Source organism: Sarcophilus harrisii, chromosome 4, assembly GCF_902635505.1.
Source record: "Sarcophilus harrisii chromosome 4, mSarHar1.11, whole genome shotgun sequence".
NCBI lineage: Eukaryota > Metazoa > Chordata > Mammalia > Dasyuromorphia > Dasyuridae > Sarcophilus > Sarcophilus harrisii.
The window spans coordinates 393,229,516-393,250,911 of record NC_045429.1 but is presented as its reverse complement, the minus strand read 5'-3'; the positions used below and the strand labels follow the sequence as shown (position 1 = coordinate 393,250,911).

General features: G+C 39.6%; 1 protein-coding gene across 4 annotated transcripts in view; it reads left to right on the top strand.

Annotated features, from left to right (window-relative positions):
• The window catches only part of BCAR3 (BCAR3 adaptor protein, NSP family member), a 167,099-nt gene that overhangs the window by 85,611 nt on the left and 60,092 nt on the right, over positions 1–21,396 (top strand). The window contains exon 1 of one of the 4 annotated variants that reach the window (XM_023503382.2): positions 3,374–5,717. The exons of the other annotated variants lie outside the window; for them this stretch is intronic. Within the exon in view, the coding sequence (XP_023359150.1) occupies positions 5,634–5,717 (84 nt within the window). The 5' untranslated portion in view covers positions 3,374–5,633. Of the gene's footprint in view, positions 1–3,373; positions 5,718–21,396 lie in introns of those variants that run through there. 4 annotated transcript variants of the gene reach the window in all.

The following is a 21,396-nucleotide window of genomic DNA, read 5'->3' as shown; positions in this document are numbered from 1 at the left end:
CTCCAGGATAAAACCCTGTGCGACAAACTTAGACACATAGAAGTTAAATTGAACAATTTCAATCGCAAAAAAACCTACTTCTGTCAGTGAACAGGAGAAAGTCCTTCAAATATAAAGGAAAGGAGGAAATTCAAATAACACAAGACTATTCTGAACCCACAAGAAACCACAAGAGGAAATGTAATAATGTTCTCTGAAAGGTAAAAGGGGCTCAAGAGACAAGCCAAAGTGAACTACTCTGCAAATCCGAACCTAATGATTTATGAGAGGGAAAAAGGATGGGTGTTCAATAACAGCAACAACAAAAGAGGCATTCCAAAGCATTACTAGAAAGAAACCAGACCAAAGAACATTATTTGCTTTTCAAATGGTCTAGAACATAGAAATACAAGAAGGATAAACAAATATAGCAATTCAAGGAAGGAACAACAAAATAAGAGACCATTTAGGGATTACAAGGAGACAAGTGGAAGTAGAAATTAAGTAGAAATAATCATGGAGAAAAAAGAATGTGAATTAAAGTTTTTGTGGGACTGAATTGTCAAATGAAAGGGCACATAAAAAGGGGAGAAGAGGAGGGAGATGGAGGAATAAGAGAGCTATCCTAATCACATCAAAAGTTATCAGTGAGGGGATAATAACTCCTATAGTTTCAAAAAGAAAAGATCCTACAAGGAAAATGAGCCATGAGGGGCTGGAAGGTATTGAAACAGAGGAAAAAGAAAGGGTGAAATCTTTTTCAGTGAGGGGATAAGGATACCACTGATGAAGGTTTCTATGAGAGAAAAGAGATATTCTGAATTCTAATTTTTAAGGAATTATTTTCCTCAGCGAGTTTTTGTATCTTCTTTCCCAGTTGGTCAATTTTGCTTTTTAAGGCATTCTTCTCATTTCCTTTGGCACCACTTTCAATTCTTTTCCTAATTTTTTCCTCTATCTCTCTTACTTGATTTTGAAAATCCCTTTTGAGCTTTTCTATGGCCTAAGCCAATTTTTATTTTTCTTGGAAGCTTTGGATATAAGAACTTTGACTTGGTGATCATCTTCTGTGTGTGTGTGTGTGTGTTTTGATCTTCCTTGTCACCATGGTAACTTTTAATCATCAGAAACTTTTTCTGTTGTCTGCTCATTTTCCTAGCCTATTACTCAGCTTTTAACTCTTTGTTAAAGTAGGGTTTTGTTTTCAGGGAGGAGGGTGCACTGTTCCCAGCTTTAAGCATTTTATGCAGCTGTTCTCAGAGGTCCTTCTGGGGACCTGACCACAAGTTCTTTTTTTTTTTTTTTTTGCCGGGGAGCTGTTAGGAATGTCCCTGCCCCATTGTAGCTATAAGATGTGCTAAAGCAATAGTCCCGATTTGTTGATGCTGTAATTGGGGTCAGGGCTAGGGTTGTTCTGGGGCTGCACATGGGGACTTCCACCCTCTGCACAGACCTTCCAAGTCCTCTCTGATGTTTCCAGGCTGAGAGGTACAGACGCCACTGGCACTGTTGCTGATTGGGACTGGTCTTGTGTTGGCCCAGCCTGCTCCAGGATTGCACACTGGACTCCTGGGTCCCAGACCTTTTCTGCTGACCTTCTAAGTTGCTTTCAGCTAGCAATGCTGTGACTTTTGGGATGTTTTGATGCTCTAAAATTTGTTTAGAGTCATTATTTAAAGGAATTTGGAGTGATTTGGAGGAAAGGTCGAGCAAGTTCCTGCCCTTACTCTGCCATCTTGACTTCCCTTTTGAAAAGAGATATTCTATAAAGGGAGATCATACCTCACAGTAGATATGATTATCAGATAATTGTTACTTAGAGAGTCCTCTTCATCCTGCTTCAGGTGAAGGGGAACTCTGGGGCATCTGACACCAGAAAATTGAGAAGACATGGATCCAGAGAGGAGATGGCAGATGAGGAGTAAAAATAAATGGCCATGAGGAGGACAAAGATGAATAATGAATTGGACAACTGGGGGCATTTAGGACCATTATTACCACAAGACAATATCTTCTCTATTATCTACAGGAATAAAGGGTGAGAAAAAACAAGATTTACAAGGCAATAACATGGAAATAATTTAGAAGAGATAATCCAAAATAGGGACCTCAGAAATGTTAGCTCTGTGAGGAATAAAGATTGATTGATGTTGTTTCGTCATTTTCAGTTGTCTGGCTCTTTGTGACTCGATTTGGTGTTTTCTTGGCAATGATACTGGAGTGGGTTTGCCATTTCCTTCTCTAGCTCATTTTAAAGATAAGGAAACTGAGGCAACCAGTGTTAAGTGACTTATTCAGTATCACGTGTCAGGCCAAATTTGAACTCAGGTCTTTCCGACTCCCAACCTGGTCCTCTGTTCAGTGTACCACCTAACTTCCCTGAATATAATAATGGGTAGTATTTATAGAACCTTTAAGGATTACAAAGCACTTTACAAATATTATTTCATTTTCTCCTCACAGCAACTCAGGAAGATAGGTGCTCTTATAACTCTCACTTTTCAGTGAGAAAACTGAGGCAAGTAAGTCTTGTTGACTCCAAGTGTAGTACTAGCTCTATTATTTACTGTGGCACTTTAGAATGGGCAGAAAGGGAAAATACGGAATGAGGGAATGATTCTAATGGGAGAGATTTTAAAAATTTTATTTATTTTATTAAATCTTTTTATTTTTCAAAACATATGCATAGATAATTCTTCAACATTAACCTTTGCAAAACCTTGTGTTCCAATTTTTCCCCCTTTTCCCAACCCTTCCCCTAGATGGCAAGTAGACCAATATATGTTAAACACGGTAGAAATATATGTTAAATCCAATATATGCATGCATGTTTCTGCAGTTATCTTGCTGCACAAGAAAAATCAAATCAAACTGGAAAAAAAATGAGAAAGAAAATAAAATGCAAGCAAACAACAACAAAAAAGTGAAAATGCTATGTTGTGAACCACAGTCAGTTCCCACAATCCTCTCTCTGGATGTAGATGGCTCTCTTCATCACAAGATCATTGGAACTTTCTCTGAATCATCTTGTTGAAGAAAGTCCATCAGAATTATCATCATAAGAGTCTTGTTGTTGCTGTGTACAATAATTTCCTGGTTCTGCTCATTTCACTTAGCATCAGTTCACATCTTTTCAAACTTCTCTGAAATCATTCTGCTGATTGTTTCTTATAGGACAATAATATTCCATAACATTCATATGCCACAATTTACCCAGCCATTTTTCACCTGATGGGCATCCACTCAGTTTCCAGTTTCTTGCCACTATAAAAAGGGCCACCACAAACATTTTTGCACATGTGGGTCTAATGGGAGAGATTTTTTTAAAGTACATATTAAAAATATACAGCATAAATCTAAATACATATACATGTATATGTATGTATACATTTACCTAAATACATATACAAATTAGTTAATTATAGGGTGGTTTTGGAGGAATAACACTATTCATTGGGGAAATCCAGTAAAGCTTCTTGCAGATGACATCTGAGCTGCATCCTTAAGAGTTTCAGAAGTCAGGAGAAAGCTCACTCCAAGCACAGAAGATGATCAATATAAAGGAGGAATGTGTGAGGAATAGCAAGAAATCCAGTTGGAATGAATTGCAGAATGCAGGAAAGAGGAGAGACATGTCCAGTGTGACTCTAAAGGAGAAGAAAGCAGATTTGAAAATAGAATACTCATGACCATTATATGTCTACATAAATGATATTCTCAGGAAGACTTCCTTTTCTCTACCCTCCCATTAACCTCTTTCCCTCCACCTTTCCATCAACCTCCTTCCCTCCATCTTCCATCAACTTCCTCCCTTTCACCTTCCCATCAATCTCTTTCCCTCCACACTTCTCTCCACCCTCCCATCTTCCCATCAACCTCCTTCTCTCTGCCTGCACCCTAACTACATCTTCCTTAGGCTAAGCTTCTCTCTTTGTACTAAATTTATCTTTCAGCTCCTCTTTTTTTGCTCAAGAGCTACTCACTGGGGAGATGAGCAAACAATGGACTGTTTTCACAGAGGGATAACTTAGTCCGCCACAAGTAGAGACCTTCCAAAGAGCTGATGCTAATCCTGTTGGAGGCTTCTCATACCTCCATCCTGTCTCATCTGGTCCTGTTCCTTTCAGAACTGAATACAGCTCAGTTTTTGTTGCATGGCGAGTTACTGCCTGTCCCTGGTTTAGAGAGCAGCAGGATTCATTCCCTTTTTGGGACACAGCAGCCACAGAAAGTTAATGTTTGGAACCGAAAAGAAGGAATAGCTTCAGGCAGAAAGCTGGATTCAATAAAAACTGAGACTTTTAGGGCCACTGTAACGGGAACTGAGGAGAAAACAGGTTATCTCCTGCTGAAGCTTCTCCTGGGGCTTTGCTGTGGAATCCTTCTTAGCTGAAGGACTTACATGAGGTCTCCCTTTCCTGCTTTCCATTTATGGGGGCTCATTTTCCTTTTGGTTGGGATGCTAATGGTGTCATTTTTCAGTCCTGTCCATCTCTTTGTGGCCCCATTTAAGCTTTTCTTGGCAGATATTTGCCGTTTCCTTCTCCACCTTTCTGACAGATGAGAAACCGAGGCACAAAAGGTGATGTGACTTGCCCAGAGTAACCCAGCTAGTTAAGTGTCTGAGGTCAGATCTGAATTCAAGAAGATGAGTCTTTCTAACCCAAGATCCTGTCTATTGTGCCACCCCACAAAAAAAGTGAACACAAAGGGAAGGGGGCACCTTGTGGCTTTGATGAAATCTGTGAATCATGTCAGAGTCAGTAACATAGCCCGGGTCCCGGCTGCCTCCTGACAGCTTGTGGGGCCATGTGGGATGGGTTTGTGGCTCTGGGTGTTTGCTGACAGACCTGCTAATTAAACACCAAAAGGCAGTGTGGCTCTGCCAGTAACTGATGGCTGTGCCAATGTTATCAGCTGGGTTTTGTGTTTTCCCTACAACTGGCTGCCAGGAGCATCCTAATTAAAAATAAACAGCCTTGTCAGGGTGGTCATTTGAGTGCTTCCTTTTCCTCCTCTCCCTCCCTACCTGGGTTACCTAGGACTTTAGGAAAGGGGCCAGACTAAGTGACCTGGTAACCTTCAGCCAGCGCTGTTCCAAACTGGTCCCTGTTGGATAGGGAGGCTGAACGACTGATGTGATTTACCTTGTTCTCTAAAATCCTCTCTGATTCAAAGAGGGATCAGCTCAAGTGACGGGCGGAAAGGAGCAGAATACTTGACGAAGGTCCAGGACTGTGAAGGGAAGGCTGCCTGTGACTTGTGGTTGAATGGTTTTGTCCTCGGGGTCTCTGGAGTGAAGGGACAGCTAAAGAGCAGAGCCTCTCCTTGGAGGGGTTAGAATTTCATTGGAGAGTGGCCGGTCACATGAGGACTTTTGGCTCCCACTCCATGGCAAGCTGGACACAAGCATGTCAGGACTGAGAGAGTTGATCGTTACAGGCTTTGACTGGGGTGGAGGGGGGGGACAGTCCCACCCTGATCCGGAGAAAGAGAGAGCTCTCATAGCCCAAGGAGACAGCAGCAGCAGCAGCAGCAGCAGCAGCAGGAACAGCCGGGGACTATGCAGCCTGGAAGGCAGCTCCCAGAAAACTTCTGAAGCTTTCTGTGAACCCTAGAGAAAGTGTGTGGTCTCTGGGCCAGAAAATCGGAAGATGCCTAAGGAATGCAATGCTTTTCATACGCTCTCGGCGGCTTTGTGCTGCTTTTATCACCGGAAGTCTGTCATTGGAGTGAAGGTAAGGGGAGGTTTGAGATGAGCGTCCGTCCATCATCAGTGGGAGTCGGAGTTTTCTCTGAAGAACACTCACAAAAAGTTTACAGCCGGCGGTTTGGTTTGTGAGCCGAGGTGTCTTTTTTGGAGTGATGATGGAGTTTGATGAGCACCTAATGTGAAGCTCTTGCTGGAACTACTAGCCAGTGTTACTCATCTGGAAATGGCTCTGTCACTGTTTCAGTAATATTTCTTTTTAAGATGCCTCCTGACTCCTAGGGCTCTATAACTTTATTCCAAAGTGCCTGTGGCAAAATGAGGCTCTCTCTCTCTCTTTCTTTTTTATGTTAAACATTAGGTAGCCAGGTCAGCTTTCTTGTCTGTGCTTCAGTTTGTGTGTGCATGCGTGTGTGTGTGTGTAAGGTGTATGTGTCACAGTGAATGCTAATTCATTTAAATTAGGAACTAAGATTAGCTTGTCTCAGTGGCTGAAACTCTTTTTCTCATCATAGGAACAGTTAAAGTAGCCTCTTCCCCTGCTCTCACAAGACAGTCAATGCTAAAAGACTCTGTCGGTACAATTTTTTTTTTTACCTTGGTGAGGATATTATGAGCTTATTTGATTGATTCAGTTGATAGACAGAACTGTGCTAATGAATGCTGTTTGTACTTGTAATTGCCTTCCTATGAGATACATACATAATGAACATGAATACAAGCTTCCCTTTATCTTGGGGTTTGTCTCTTGGGTAATGGGTAATGACTTTTCAGACCTGATTTTCACTCATTTTAACTCAAAGTTGGATTTGAAAAGTTCTCTAGAGAGTTATCTCTATTTTTACACCAAAATCTATCTCTGTCTCTTTCATATTCTTCCCTCCCTCCCTCTAGATCTTTCTTACTCTGTTTCCTTCCCTCCTCCCCCCTGTGTTCTCGTTCTCTCTCTCTCTCTCTCTCTCTCTCTCTCTCTCTCTCTCTCCTTCCTCTCCCCATTTTCCCTCCCCCTCTTTCCATTCCTCTGTCTGTCTCCCCTTCTCTCTCCTTCCTTCCCTTCTTCTTTTCTCTCTTACTCTGTCTCTCTCTGTCTTTATGTGTATGTTTATCTATCTCCATCTCTCTGACTCTGTCCCCATTTGCATCATAAATGCCACTTCAGGATTATTGCATTCTGTTTCCTCTTTAAGATATTCTCACAGGGCAATTATGTTTTAAAGAAAAAAGGGAAGAATCTTCTATGGTGAATATATACTTGCTGAAGAGGGGGCCTGAATGCATGCTGTGTTTTGATGGCCTGACTATTTTTCAACTCAAGCTCAAAGCTAATTTTTCTTTATCAAGAAATTTTGGGAAAAGACAAGTATATATAACCATTAGGGAGAAGCAATCCCTTATTCGCTTAAGCATCCCCTTGCTTGCCTGCAGCCAGCAAAGTGGCCATGTGGTTTCTGGCCTAAATGCGGATCCCTCTGGTTGAGTAAGATGAAGTCAGACCATTAACATTATTTTAAAGCTGTCAAAAATATCCGACTTGGTCCTCCGGGACATGTACACTTCTGGAGTTGGCTGTGGTATTTCTCTGTTAATAGAAGGTTTTGCGCAGATCCACTTCTGGTAAATACAAAGTCGGCAATTCAGCACTTGGCCCATAAGGTAACCAGAGGAGAGGATGTTGAGCTTTTGGCTCAGTAGACCTTTTCCTCTGCATTTATGGGATTCATACAGGGGTACCAAGAGGTTTCTTGGATTATTTGCAATAAAACTGTACTTTTCTGTGTTATAGGGAGGGGGAGAGCCCTAGACTTGGAATTGCAGGACCTAGATTCAAATCTCTGCCATTACCTATATGACTGAACAATCACTTAACCTTCTTGGATCTCAGTTTCCTCATGTTAAAAATGAAGGAGCTGGCCAAGCTCTGTTCTGGTTCTAAATCTGTGATCCTGTTTAGCTCACTAATTTAGACATCCCTTCCTGGGAGGTTGCAGTCCCCTCTCACTGCTTTCAGGTGCCAGGATAAATATCACACACTCTATAGAGAGTGCTCCTTAAAATTATTCATCCTTTTCCTTTTTTGTTCATATAAAGATTCTATAGTAGAGAGAAGTTCCTCAGCTTGTTTTAAAAGCAAGTAGCATCAGAATCAGAAATAGAATCCTTCTGTCCTGACTTTGTTTTCTGCCTTTTGTCCTCCAAATGCCTCTCTCCTTCTTCCCTCCTCCCCACTTTTGCTTAGCTAATTATCTGGGAAAAGAAATTCTCTCTCTCTTTTTCTTGTGGGGCTCCATCCTGCTGGTGGTTATCCCAATGATAACACTTACGGCTTTATTGACTTCCGCTTTAATTAGGGATTTCAGATCTTGCTGCTCCTAATTAGTTTCCGTTGCTATTTGAGCTTTGAAATTAAATTGGGATTGATTGTCTGATAGCAAAGCGGAAATAAAGCCATGATTCTTGACCATATACATTGCTGGACTTAACAGTGTTTCTCATCCCCAAAATAACGTTGAGGTAGTCATGGTAACTTTCCATTTGGTCTAATCCATACTGTCTCTGGAGAAAGTGGAACAGTATTAATAGTTTTTGTTGTATGGGAAGAGAACTAAAAATATAAAAAGCCTTATACATAGAAACCAATCATAGCTGCTTGCTTTCAGAAAACAAGATGCTATTTGCAGAGATATTCTAGACTTTTGGATATATTGGGTGTGCTCAAATGAACTTCAACTTGATGTATCTTAGAACAAGTTTGCTTAGGTTACTATAATTAGCAGGGGCAGTAAATAATTGGATTTCCTAACTTCAAGGAAATAGGCCTAGGAAGAGAACTAAGTGGGATGATAAGGATGGAGAAAAGAACATTACATTGCCAAATAGTGGAAGAAAAAATGTTCTTTGGAGCAAGAAAAGGGAAAGAGCTGGGGGTGGTAGGGATGGGGGCAGGGAGAGGGAACAAGCATTTATATAGAACCCATTATGTGTCAGACACTGTCCTAAGTGCTTTATTTCTTATTTGATCCTCACATCAAATCTGGGAAGTAGGTGTTATTATTACCCCTATTTTATAGTTGAAGCAACTGAGGCAGATAAATAAAGATCAAGTGATATTCCCAGGATTACACAGGTAGTAAGTGTATTTGAATTCAAGTTTTTCTGTCTCCCAAGTCCAGTGCTTTATTCATTGAGCCACTCTAGCTGAATTTTTTTACAAAGGAAACTTCACATGGAATGTTCCTGGGAATGTGGGGAGCCCCAGCTACAATGGATCAGCGTCCTGATATTTAAATCCTTAGAGTTCTGATAGGCATTGAAGAGTTCTAGCTTGTCTTACTGATATGGGTCACAGGATTATGAGATGACAGACAATTAGTTAGAAAGAACATAAGAGTCTTAGCCCTTAATTTTACAGATAGGGAAACTAAGGCATAAAGGCTGACTTGATTAAAGTCATGTAAATAGAATGATCCTACAAATCCAGGTCCTATGGAAAGAGAAGTTTAGAAGCTCATTTTACATTTAGATTTTGTAGTATTAATATATGACATTCAGCTTAATATTTTAATGGACTCTGATGTCATCACTCTGGCTGGTACACAGTAGGCACTCTTTTAGTGCTTTTTTTCTTCCCTTCCTCTCTCCCCCTTGAATGCTATTTCCAATGGTGCAAATCATAATCTGTTCGTGCTATTTTGTCCCTGTTCCATACAAGCTTTCCTGATTCCACTGTCTCCTGCCAGGGGGGTACAGAATCATGGAAGGGACTTTCTAAGGTTATCTAACTCTCACGTGAGAAAGCATCCCAATGATAGCATGCCTGTCAAGTGGTCATCCTGTCTTAGCTTGAAGGCTTTTCTAGTTTTTGAAGACTATTCCATTGTTAGAAATTGATTAGATATTTCCTCACCAGCCCTTTGATGACATTTTGTATCTTTTTTTTTTTTTTTTTTTTTTTTTTGCCTGCAACATGAGTTAAGTTTGCCGACTTTCAGGTTGCTGACTCTCTTTTTAAACAATGGGATGTTTGCCTTCTCCAGCCCTATGGTGCCTTTTCCATTCTCCACAATCTTTCAGAGATCGTTGAGAATGCCTTAGTAATTATACCCTTCCTCTTCCTTGTACAAATAATCTTGAATTTACTTACATTCATTCTCTATCCTCAAAGAAGAATATAAATTCATTAAAGGCAAGAGACCTTTTTCTTTGTAGCCCTGTAATCTGTCACACAAAATATGTATATTTTACATATAGCAACTGCTTAATAGACCTTCAGATTGAATTGAAGAGAGAATGTGCTCCCTAGACAAACTGCCTTCTTCTAGATCTTAACATTATGAAGGTATTATTGTAGCAGTTAGCTTGTCTATTATTTCTTACTCTTTTTATTATTGTTATTATCCCTCACTCTTATTACAGAACCTACCCATTTCTTTTCCTGATTCTATCATCCAGTTACCTGAATGGTACCTTTAATGCTTACAAAGCAGCTAGGTGGTACAGTGAGTAGAGTGTGGGAGTCAGTAAGACCTTGATTGAAATTTAGTTTTAGACACTTAAGGTGTGTGATGCTGGCCAAGTCACTTAAACGCTCTGTGCCCCTTTCTCTGCTTCAGTGTATTCATCTGTAAAATGAAAGTGCTAATAATGGCACCTGTTTCACAAGGTTACTGTGAGGATCAAATAAGATAATATTTGTAAAGCACTGAGCACAGTACCTGGTATACAGTAGGCATTTAATACATGCTTGCTTAGTTTCTTTCCTTACTACTTAAGAATGCCATTATTAATAATATGCTTATTCCCTACTTGCAGACACTGTGTGCCTCTCTGCTACCCTTCCAGTCACTTGCAACTTTATTTTTTGGATTCCATGATGTTCCATGATTTATAGCAATACAAAAAAGAATAGTGGTGCTATTTAAAAAAAAAAAAAAAAACACAACAATAACAACTAAGCAACAGGTTGTGGTCTGGTGGAAGAGCTTGGGATGACTGAAAGTTTTCCAAGATGAAATCCAGCCTCCTCCCTTCCCTAATTCAGTTCATTATTCATCTACAGCACTTGACTCAGATATAAATATACACTGATGGACTCACTTTATGAGCTGTCTATCCAGATGCATGTCATATTCTGGACAACAGACATTATTCATCCATTTTGTTTTTCCCATGTAGATTCTCTTGGGCTGATCTTGAGGGGTCTTGGATCTCATTATCCTCCAGCATTTTAAGACTTAATGCTTTCTGATTCTAATAGTATCCATTTGCTTTGTGTCAAATATAACTATTTTCCACCTACAAGGGAGAGGAATGTTGAATGAAAAAGAAGTATTAGGACATAGACTCTATTCTTAAGGAGTTTACCTTAAAAGTAATAGGAATAAGAGTACTAATGCCTTCTATTTTATGGCACTATACAGTTTTCAGAGAAAAATATACACATGCATGATTTAATTTGATCATCGCAACTCCTGGAAGTTACCAGGGGAAATATTTTTATCTGCATTTTACCCAGCCCTTTGGCTCTGCTTATGGCACTCATGGTATTTCTATTACAACTTCACACCCAGTATGGCACACTTCACAAAGTACTTTTTCTGAAGATCTTTTTGTTATTATCTCATTCTCTATTATGTCAGTTATTTAGGTGAAGGTGAAAGACTGGAAAGGTAATAGGTTGGATTTGAAAGTTAGGATGAGGAGTTTGGGTCAGTCTTCCCCATCTAGGAGAGATTATAATGAAATAATATTTGTAAAGTGCTTTAGCACAGGGGTTGGCAATATAAATGATACTTATTGTTTTTTTTTTTTTTTTTTTTTTTTACTATTATTATTAATAGAATTTGAACCTTGCTTGGCAAATTCTTACTTGATTACCAAAGGTCTTCAAGGAAGGACTAAGTAACTACTTCTCAGGTGACATGAGGGAATTCTTGTTCACAGAAGGTTTGGATTAAATAGGCTTTGAGGAACCTTCCAACTTCAAAAGTCTGTGATTCCTTTATTTTGTTATGCAGGTAGACTTTGGTCAAGTTATTTTTTTCTCAGAGTCTGTTTCCTTGTTTGTAAAATATGGATAATAATATTTTATCAACTCATGGGGTTGTTGGAAGTAGTTGGATGTACTATAAATTATAGCAAGTTACTTTTATCCCCAGCAGGAAAGGGGCATGACTGTCATGTTTCTTTCATCCTAAACCAGTGGGCAAATAAAAAATATCCCCTTTTTAGGAGAGGAGTGGGATCTCCATTCTATAGACAGAGACCCAGTATAAGTTTTTGAGCAGAATGTAATATGAAACAAGTAATGTTTTTTAGTGCACCGTATGAACTAACTAAAAATATTCCATCTAATTCTATCGCATGGAGGACATGACAAGTTTGCATATTCTTCCCTTCCCTTCCTTTTTCTTTCTCTGTCACCCTTTCTTTTTTCTCTCTTTCTTCCTTTAGCTCCCTCTTTTTTTTCTTTCTTTTTCTTTTCCTTCCTTTTTTCTCTTTTTTCTTCTTTCTTTCCTTCTTTGTTTCTTTTTTCTCCTTCTGTTTCCCCTCCCTTACCCTTTCTTTTTGTTTCTTTTCTCTATTTTTTCTAATTTTCCTGTATCATTTTTCTCTCTCACACTCCTCCTTTTCTTTTCTCTTCCCTCTTTTGCTCCTTCCTTTCTCCTTTTTCTCTCTTCTTCCCTCTCCTATTTCATTCCTTTTCTTTCTCTCCATATCTCTCCCTCACACTTGCTCCCTATCTTTTTCAGCTTTCTCTTTCTCACCTTCTTTCCCCTTCTCTTTTTTCAACTTCAGCTAGTAACAAAAAGGAGATTTTTTTTTTCTTTTCCTTTTTTAAATCATATAACCATTGCCTGGAGAAAGGGAAGGTTACTTAATGTTAAAGAATTTCCAGTGGTTGGAGATTGGGGTTTTTGTTTTTAGTGTTACCATTAGCTAGCCTGATAACCTAAGAGAACCAGCTAATTTCAGCAGGCTTTATTTCTTCCTTCAGTAAAGTAGAAATACTTCTCTTTGGTTAGTCATTATGAAGGGCCATGGGCAAATGACCCATTTGCTAGCATTGCCTCAGAGAAATAATTTAATACATGGTACCCTAATGGAGGTCTGATGGACAAAACTTATTCAGTCTGACCAAATCTGATCTATTTTTGCTAAGCTTTTGTGTAAGGATGTGGTGGGAAGTAGGAATGGGGAGTACTTGTGATTTAATTGGCATAAATAATGCCAGAGAGGAAACCTTTACCAATGTATACCAGTTAATTACTTTGCCACTTAGTTTTAGAGTTTCTCTTTCCTAAGGTCACACAGCGGGTATATGTTGGATCCAGGTCTCCTTTAACTCTGTGGCCAGATCTCTATCCTTTGTGCCTCACTATCTCTTTATTTGTGAACACCAGGCCTTCTTCTGAACAGAATCTTCCAGGAGCTTACTGTGAATACATAATTTTTTCTAGTAGAATTAGACTTTAAAGATCATCTTCAGTTTTATTTTTAGGTGAAAAAACCCCTACCATAGAAGGTCCCACAGGTAATAGAAAGTGACAAAACTGGCATTTGAATTCAGGTCCTCTGACTCCAAATCTAGATTTCTTTCTATTGTACTACATTGCCTTTTGGCAAGATCTGGTGTGATTCTGTTAAAGAGTTGAGAGGGACCTTTAAAAACAGATGTGCATAACTGCCGATCACAAATTAGCCAGTTACTTGTTTGAATGAGAAGATAGAATAAACAGGAAAGGGGAGTTTGCTTTCTTTTAAATAAGAGAACCTTGATAGAATACTAGGCATAGAGTCAGGAAAACCTTAGTTCAAATCCAACTCCAGATACTTACTAGCTTACCAGCTGTGTAACTCTGGGCAACTCAGTTAACTGTGTTTGTTTCTATTTCTTCATCTGTACAATGAACTGGAAAAGGAAATGGAAAACCAGTATTTGGGCCAAGAAAACCTAAAATGGGTCACAAAGAGTTGAACATGATTAAAATGAGTGAACGACAAAATCTCTTACCCTGTATTATGTTGGGGAAATCTACTTTTCCTCTATGAGCCTCAGTTTTCTCACCTGGGAAAATTAGATGAGATGATCATAGACTATTTTTCTTAGTTGAGGGTTCTGGTCCTGTGATTCTATGATCCTGCGAATTTAGCTTCAGTGGTTGTCATACTTGTCACAGAAAAGTTACTCCTCAGAAAAAGTACTGTATTTAGAGTCAGAAGACCTTGAATCCAAATTCATGCCCTGCCATATAAGTGGCAAGTCACCTTGGTCAAGATCGTATCCTTTCTGGGACTCGGTTTCTCCTTTTGTAAAATAAAGTGGTATCTTAGGTGAACTCTGAAGTCCTTTTAGCTCTAAGACCAAGACCCAGAGTTTCAATGATCCAAAGAAAAGAAAAAACCCTCAATTCTGTGATGATCAATCAAATCCAAAGAAATGTGAGTAGGAGGATATTATCAGATAATAATGAACATGTTTTTGTGGTCACTGGTCATGACATGATCAAAAGCTGGACCAATTTTTCATGTGAAAAGCTTTATTTTGTGGGCAGGGAGCTCAGCTTGGTATTGGATAGGGCACGTAGGAGAGTACTCGGTAAGATTTCCCACTGACATTGTACGTGTCTCAGAGCGCCTGCCTATTAATATCTAACATCAGTGAAGCCACAGTGGTAAATATAAATCTGAGTACTGCAGCTCGGGCTAAAGTGTCCTTTACAATTGTGACTTGATCTGCGCCCCAGAGCCCTCAGCAAGAAGGGACCAGTTACAGTATCAGGGGGTGGGTGGGGGCTGCAGGTTACAGTTGCGGAGTGAGAGTTGAGTCAGGGATGAAAGTAGGAGCATTGGTAAAGCCTTTTCTTCAAAAATAAGAGTCTTCGAAGAGTATGGTCTAATTTTAATCGCCCTTCACAAAGACAGGATTCTAAATCAGCCACATAGCTCTGGAGGAGAGAATTCCAGAGTAGCCTTGTCCTCCAAAGGGGTGGTTTTGGTAGTTTTGTACGTGATGACAAGTCCCCGCTTAATGATGTCTTAAATGAACCTTTTACAACTTGAGCAGACATCCTATCTGCCAAAGCTGGGAAAGAAAGACCAAATCACTTGGGAAATGAATCCCAAGCAAGAGGAGGAGTGGAGTCTATAAGTCTCTGTGTGGACTTTGAGTCCTACAAAAATAATGGAATGTATTATTAAAGTGTAATGGAATTAAGTTAAAGTGCAAAGTGTAACAGTCTGGCACCAGGACAGCACCACTCTCTGTGGAGAAGTTAGGGAGCTTGCTTGTGGGAGAGTCATGATGTCATGTAAGCAACGTGGTACTTATATATAAGTAGTGTGGTGGCAAATGTTTAACCACAAGCTCTCTGAAAAACCATGGCACTCTATTAAATTTAATTTCATTTTTTTACATTTTCTCCATCACTCTTTTAATTCTATTTAATAACAGAACATAAAATCAATATTTGATTTCGTAGTGTTTGCTGGTTTTCAAGATGAAAATGCTTGAAGAATTGGCTCAAACCAGTACATTTATCTGTAAGAGGAGAAGCTTGGAGAGATTGTGGTGGATGCAGAATTATTTAATTATAGACATTCTATAATTGGTTCTGGTCCCCTAATCCTATGGGGTGAAGGGACTTTGATCGACTATGAAGGCATTTAAAAGATAAAGTTGTTTCCAGCATCTTTCTTTAATCTCATTGTTCTCGGAGTCATTTTAGTGATATGATGATATCCCATTAGAGATCATGCAGTAAGGGAAGAGGTCATGAGACTTTCTCTTCTCTGAGACCATATGAAAGGGTTTTGGTCTTTGGCCTCTGTGTTTGTTATTTTCTCCTTTTACCTGAAGGAGAGAGTCACAAGAATATGGATTAAGTTTTGTAGCCAGATCAGCAGTGATACTCCCCATGAGCAAGGAGTGATCTTGGAAGCTGAGTTCAGCATTCATGCTATATCTGGACATAAACTTGGTGGGACCAATCTGATATAGGAACTATCTAAGTTATGAGCTGAGAGATCGAAATGGTATTGGGTGAATATTCCTTCCAAATGTTGGCTAAAATGTATGTGTGTTGTTTGTTGCTATATCTTTGAAGTAAATTTTAGTTTTGTAAAAGCTAATTGATATTCTGCTGGTTAATTGGAACTGGGGCAATAATCACTCCGAGGGCTTGAGCCAGTGATAGTAGAGAAGAGAGAGATACTCAGCCCCAAAAACTCATCACCTGAAACTGAACGTCCTACCTGCTCCTGGGAGAGCCAGGCAGGGTAGATACATAACAAAAGGAATGGTTTCTGAACATTTAAAAAAAGATCAATCACAAAGCACGTATTAAGTGTCTGCTATGTGCCAAGCACTGTACTAAGTTCTGGGGATAAAATAGGTATGTTTGGGAGTCAGAATCACAGTTCCATCCCTCAGAAAGCTCCCATTCTATTGGGGAGAAAACCTGTAAACAGGAGTGCACAAAGGAGATACATAGCACAATGAGATGTAATTTCACAGTGAAAGCATCAGCAGTGGGGGATAAAGAGGGAAGTGGGGGAATGATCAGGAAAAAACAATGGCAGAAGATGGGATGTGAATTCTGCCTTGAAGCAAGTCAGTAGACTGAGGTGAGGAGGAAAAGCACTCTAGCTTTGGGGACTAGCCATGCAAAGGCAGAATCGAGAGAGAGAGAGAGAGAGAGAGAGAGAGAGAGAGAGAGAGAGAGAGAGAGAGAGAGAGAAAGAGAGAATGAATCGATTTGAGGATAAACATGAAGATTAGTATCCCTGTGTCCAAGAATGTGTGGAGGAGAAAAAGATTGGAAAGGAGGGAAGGGCTGTGTTGTAAAAGGATTTTATGTTTGACCCTGGAGGTAAGAGAGAACCACTGGAGGGTTAGAGAAAGGTGCGACATGGTCACATCTGCACTTTAGAAAGATCCATTTGGCAGCTGGGTGGAAGACAGACTGGAGTGAAGAGAAATCTGAGGCAGGGAGGCCAGCTGGAAGATCTCGAAGAGATTGAGTCATAGGGGAGACAATAAGGGTGTGTTTGGGGAATTGTAAGCTCAATCGATGAGTTCTTAGTATGACATGGGAGCCAAGAAAGGAAATACAACTTTAGACTGCATTAAGAGAGGCATTCGTGTTTAGATTGAGGGAGTAATTTTCTTTACTTTGTTCTAGTTAAAGTAAATCTGGGAAATTGTGGTCTGTTCTGAGGATCACATTTTAGAAATGTGAATAGGTGCCTGTGCCATATGAGGAAAGAAGCCAGCGATATTTAGCATAGACAAAAAAGGCCTTGGATGGGGGTCTGGGAGAGAGACCTACTAGCTCTTCAATTATCTGGAAGCTTATTACATGTAAGACTTTGTTTTATATTAGACTTGTTTTACTGTAAGCTGCCTGAGGGCAGGGTATGTTTCCTTTGTCCACTGTTGCCATAGAGTAGAGGCTTAGAAAAATGATTATTTTTATTCACTGACAAATAACTGAAGACTATAGAAGAACAGATTCCAACTCTAGGCAAGATAGAGACTTATAAGAAGAGCCATTCAAATGTACAATGAATTGCTTCAACTCCTGGCCTTAAAGTGCTTACACTCCAATAGGAAGCTACTTAAATTGGCAAATACAACATGAATCTAGAATAGGAGGGGAAAAAAATGAAAAAAAAAAAAAAAGAATAGGAGGGAAGGCAGGAGTTTATTGTTGGGTTCCTCATCCCTGGCAATCATCAAGCTGAGAATGATCACTTCTCAGGGACACAATAGAACAGGATACCTCCTGTTCAAATACCATTTGGACTCAATAGCCAGTGAGACCCCCCTTTCCAAACTCTCAGATGCTGTGAACAGAGGAAAAGTCTTGTTAAATCCTGTTGCCAGTCTTTGCTTCCAGCCAACGGTTCTCTTTTAGAGGAGGCTACCAGTGCCCTTAGTCATCCTAAATGAAGAAGGCTTTTTATAGAGGTCCATTTTAAAATGAGCATCTCTCTCCAGTACGTGGCTATCTAAATGTGTTTCCTCGGCATCTAGGAGCTGTAGGGATCTGGTTTCTGCCTTCAGGGGCAGGACATACTGTCAGAGAGCATGTGCCAGCATTCCCTCCCCCAACGAGCTTGGCTACTGGCAAGGGAGTTGTTTTTGTTGGAGGGGCCTGGCTGGGAAGTACATACGGGGCCAGAATCCTGGGAAAGTTCTGTGGGCTATCTTTGTACCCCCAGGACAGGAGATTGGTGCCTGCCAAGAGCATTGTTTGGGAACCAGAATTCTCTAAGAGTCCTTTTTTGTACTGGTTAAGGGTGACATTTTTAGCTTGAAGAGGGGAAAAATAGGACTGACACCTACCTGACTGTAAACATGGTGGCCTGTCATCAATGGCAACTTCCATACTTCAGTTGGATTAAAAGCCAGGGACTCCTTAGCTTTAGCAGCTGACTAGGTAAGTGGGCAGGTGACTCATGAGACTTTAACTCCCTGTCCCTTCGGTAAAAATCACCCCTGCCTGGATAAGGTCACTCTTACCCTTAAGATATTTTTATACCTCTGCCTGCCAATATGCATTATGTTCTGGAAATGAATTTTGCTGCCTGTTTGTCCTAATGGAATAGCTGTTGATGGACACCTTTCTCATACACTAGCCTATCTGCTAGTTCAATTTCTGGGGTGAATGAGATAGGAAATTAATAATAGAGATAATTGGGTAAAGCATTCATTAATTATTTTGCATATTTCTCATAGAAGCAGCTTAATAGGAAGAAGCCAAAATGGAATCATCATTCAGTAGTTAAGTCAGCATTTACTAGGTACTCTGTTTCAAAGATTGTGCTAAGTATTGGAAATGCAAAAAAAAAAAAAAAAAAAGAAAAAAGAAAAAAGCCCAGCTCCTGGCCTTAAAGTGCTTACACTTCAATAGGGGACACAGTGTCTATTTAAATTGGCATAAAAACATGAATCTAGAATAAGAGGGAAGGCAGAAGTATATGGGAGAATCTTCTGATTCCCACAGGAGGTCATGGTGAGGACAAAGTAGATGTGGGAAGTTTAAAACAAAGGGAGAGGTGTTCCAGGAAATGGGTGAAGGTGAAGGAAATTTAGAGTACACAAACATGAAAGTGGAATACTTAAAGGTGATGGCAAGATCAAAGATATGGCATCCCTATGTGTAGCTGAGGTGGAGTGGAAAAATGGGTTATAGGAAGGTGAGTAGACTGAAGAACTAGGAAATTAGTGCACAGAACATTAAAATTGGAAGAATTCCATATAATTTCCATGCAATTTAGAATCTCTCCTCTGTATTATGGTATGTTATCTTTGTGTTTATACCCGAGGCATATATTATTTTCTATGCATATATTTTCCTTTTTTTTTTTTTGCAATAGCCTTTTATCTTTCCAAATATATGCAAAAATAGTTTTCAACATTCAACTTTGCAAAGCCTTGTGTCCCATATTTTTCTTCTTCCCCTTTTCCCCCTCCCCTAGACAGCAAGCAATATAGATTAAACATGTTATGCATAGTTTTCCAACTAGATTATTCCTAACAAAGATCATCCATAAAAATCAAGATGGTAGTATTGAATAAGAGTCAGGATCCAAAAAAAAAAAAAAAAAAAAATCCTACAGATTTAATCACTAAGTGGTATTTCTAGCCACTATCGTCACCTTTTTTACAAGAAGGCTCAGAAATTTGGAGGTAAAAGATGACATCATTCCACCTGGTACATCCATCCTGCTATGGAAATTGCTGAGAAAGAGACTGGATAGTCTTCCATTTTTGAACTCTTCCTCTCTGTGGAGCAATATTGACTTATTGGTTAGGGGATGGGGATTATTGTAGATTTATCCAACCAAAACCAACTGTTGAGCCAATCTCCATCCCTCAACCCTGCCCTCTTCCTGAATTTGACTATCTTTCATGGACTTTAGCATAGGAAAGGTGACTTTCCATTATGAAGGATACACTAACTAAGCATGTTTGAATACTATGTATAATACTTTACTTGGCATAGAATCGATAAAAGCAATAAAACAACAACACATAATAGCAATAAAGTAATGCATAATAAAATATTTTCCACTTTGTTGTAGCCTTTCCCAGACTCCAGAAGTCCCCAGACATTAATACATAAACTACTTTAAACTCAGGAATTCTAGGAAATGCATAATTTAATTCACTTAGGGATGGCTCCTCCTTCTTCAGTGGACACTATAGCACAATTGGAATCTGATGCTTACCTTGGGTATTTATCAGGGATGGTCATTGGTTCATCAAAAGCAGTTCTGCATCCTTAGAAGAATGGGGCCCAGGCTCTAGATCCAAAATCCTTGAAAGCCCATGATTTTCCATTTGGGATTCTAGCACTAGCAGGGACTTTAAATCAATTCTTAGCATGGAGGAGGTTGAGTGGTCTCCTATCAAGAACATGACCCTCTGGCCCCTCTTCCCTAAAACTCTGTTTTGGGGGCCACATTTTAGGACCGACATAGATCAAGTAGAAAGCCAGTAGTAAGGAAAGAAACTGAAAGAACTGAAGATGTTTTATTTGCAGAAGACAAAACTTAGGAGTGCCCATGATAGCGGATCTTCTCTCTTGAAGTAGCCTTTCAAGTGCTTGAAAAGCAATTAGATTTCCTCTGCTTAGCCTCAGGGGGCAGAACTAGCAGCAGGTGGATAGATACAATCGAATGACAGATTTAGGCTTGTTAGGGGAAAAATTTTCATTGACAGCCAGAAGCTGTCCAAAACTAGCATGAGTTTCTTTGAGGTCTTGAAGGCAGTGGCTGGGTGGCCATTTTATCAAGAGTAATGTAGGATTCATTAAAGGCTCTTTCAGCTGTTCATACTAGGCCTTTTAACTACTTATTAGGACTTATGATAGCCTACTATGTGCCTAGCCCTGTAACCTAGCCAGATTTGTCCTAGAGCAATTTTGCCAACTAACCAGATGGCTATGACTTCAATGGTTACAAAGTGCTTAAGAATTGTGTGTTTAAATTGAACCCAAAGGTGTTAAGCCATCCTTTCGATACTCCAAACTTGTGGTGCCAAACTTTTTGGTCTCAGGGTCCCTTTACATTCTTAAAAGTTATTGAGGATCTCAAAGAGCTTAAACATGGGTCATAGTTGCAATATTTACCATATTAGGAATTTTTTTTTATTTTTAAAATTCAAGTTTTATTTTTAGTTCTGAATTCTCTCCTTCCTTCTCCTCCCACACTCATATTCTTATTATGTTATTCTGAGATTAAAGATCTATGGTGGCTAGTCCTCTGAGAAAGGAAGTTGGTGAGCAAATTAGTAAACATTTATTAAGTAGCTTTTGTATATCAGGCACTATACTGTACTAGGGATACAAAGAAAGGCAAAAAGCAGTTCCTGAGCTCAAAGAGGTGACAGTCTGATGGGGGAGACAATATACAAACACCTATTTACAACCATGTTACAAGATAAGTTAGAAATAATCAATGGAAAAATATTCAGTAGATCTGCTGCATCATTTAGTTACCCAATGGACTGATCATAAGTCTACTGTCAGACAATCAGCATAGATAAATTTGAGGAGCTCAAAGGCCAGAAGGTAAGAAAGATGGCCTTCAAACCCAGAGAAACCAGCTATGAGGGACATGGAAGGGTTGTGATCAGCTGTAGGGTAGGGGAACACTTGCACTGATATCTCAAATCTTTGGAAGCTTTAGTAGTATAAAAA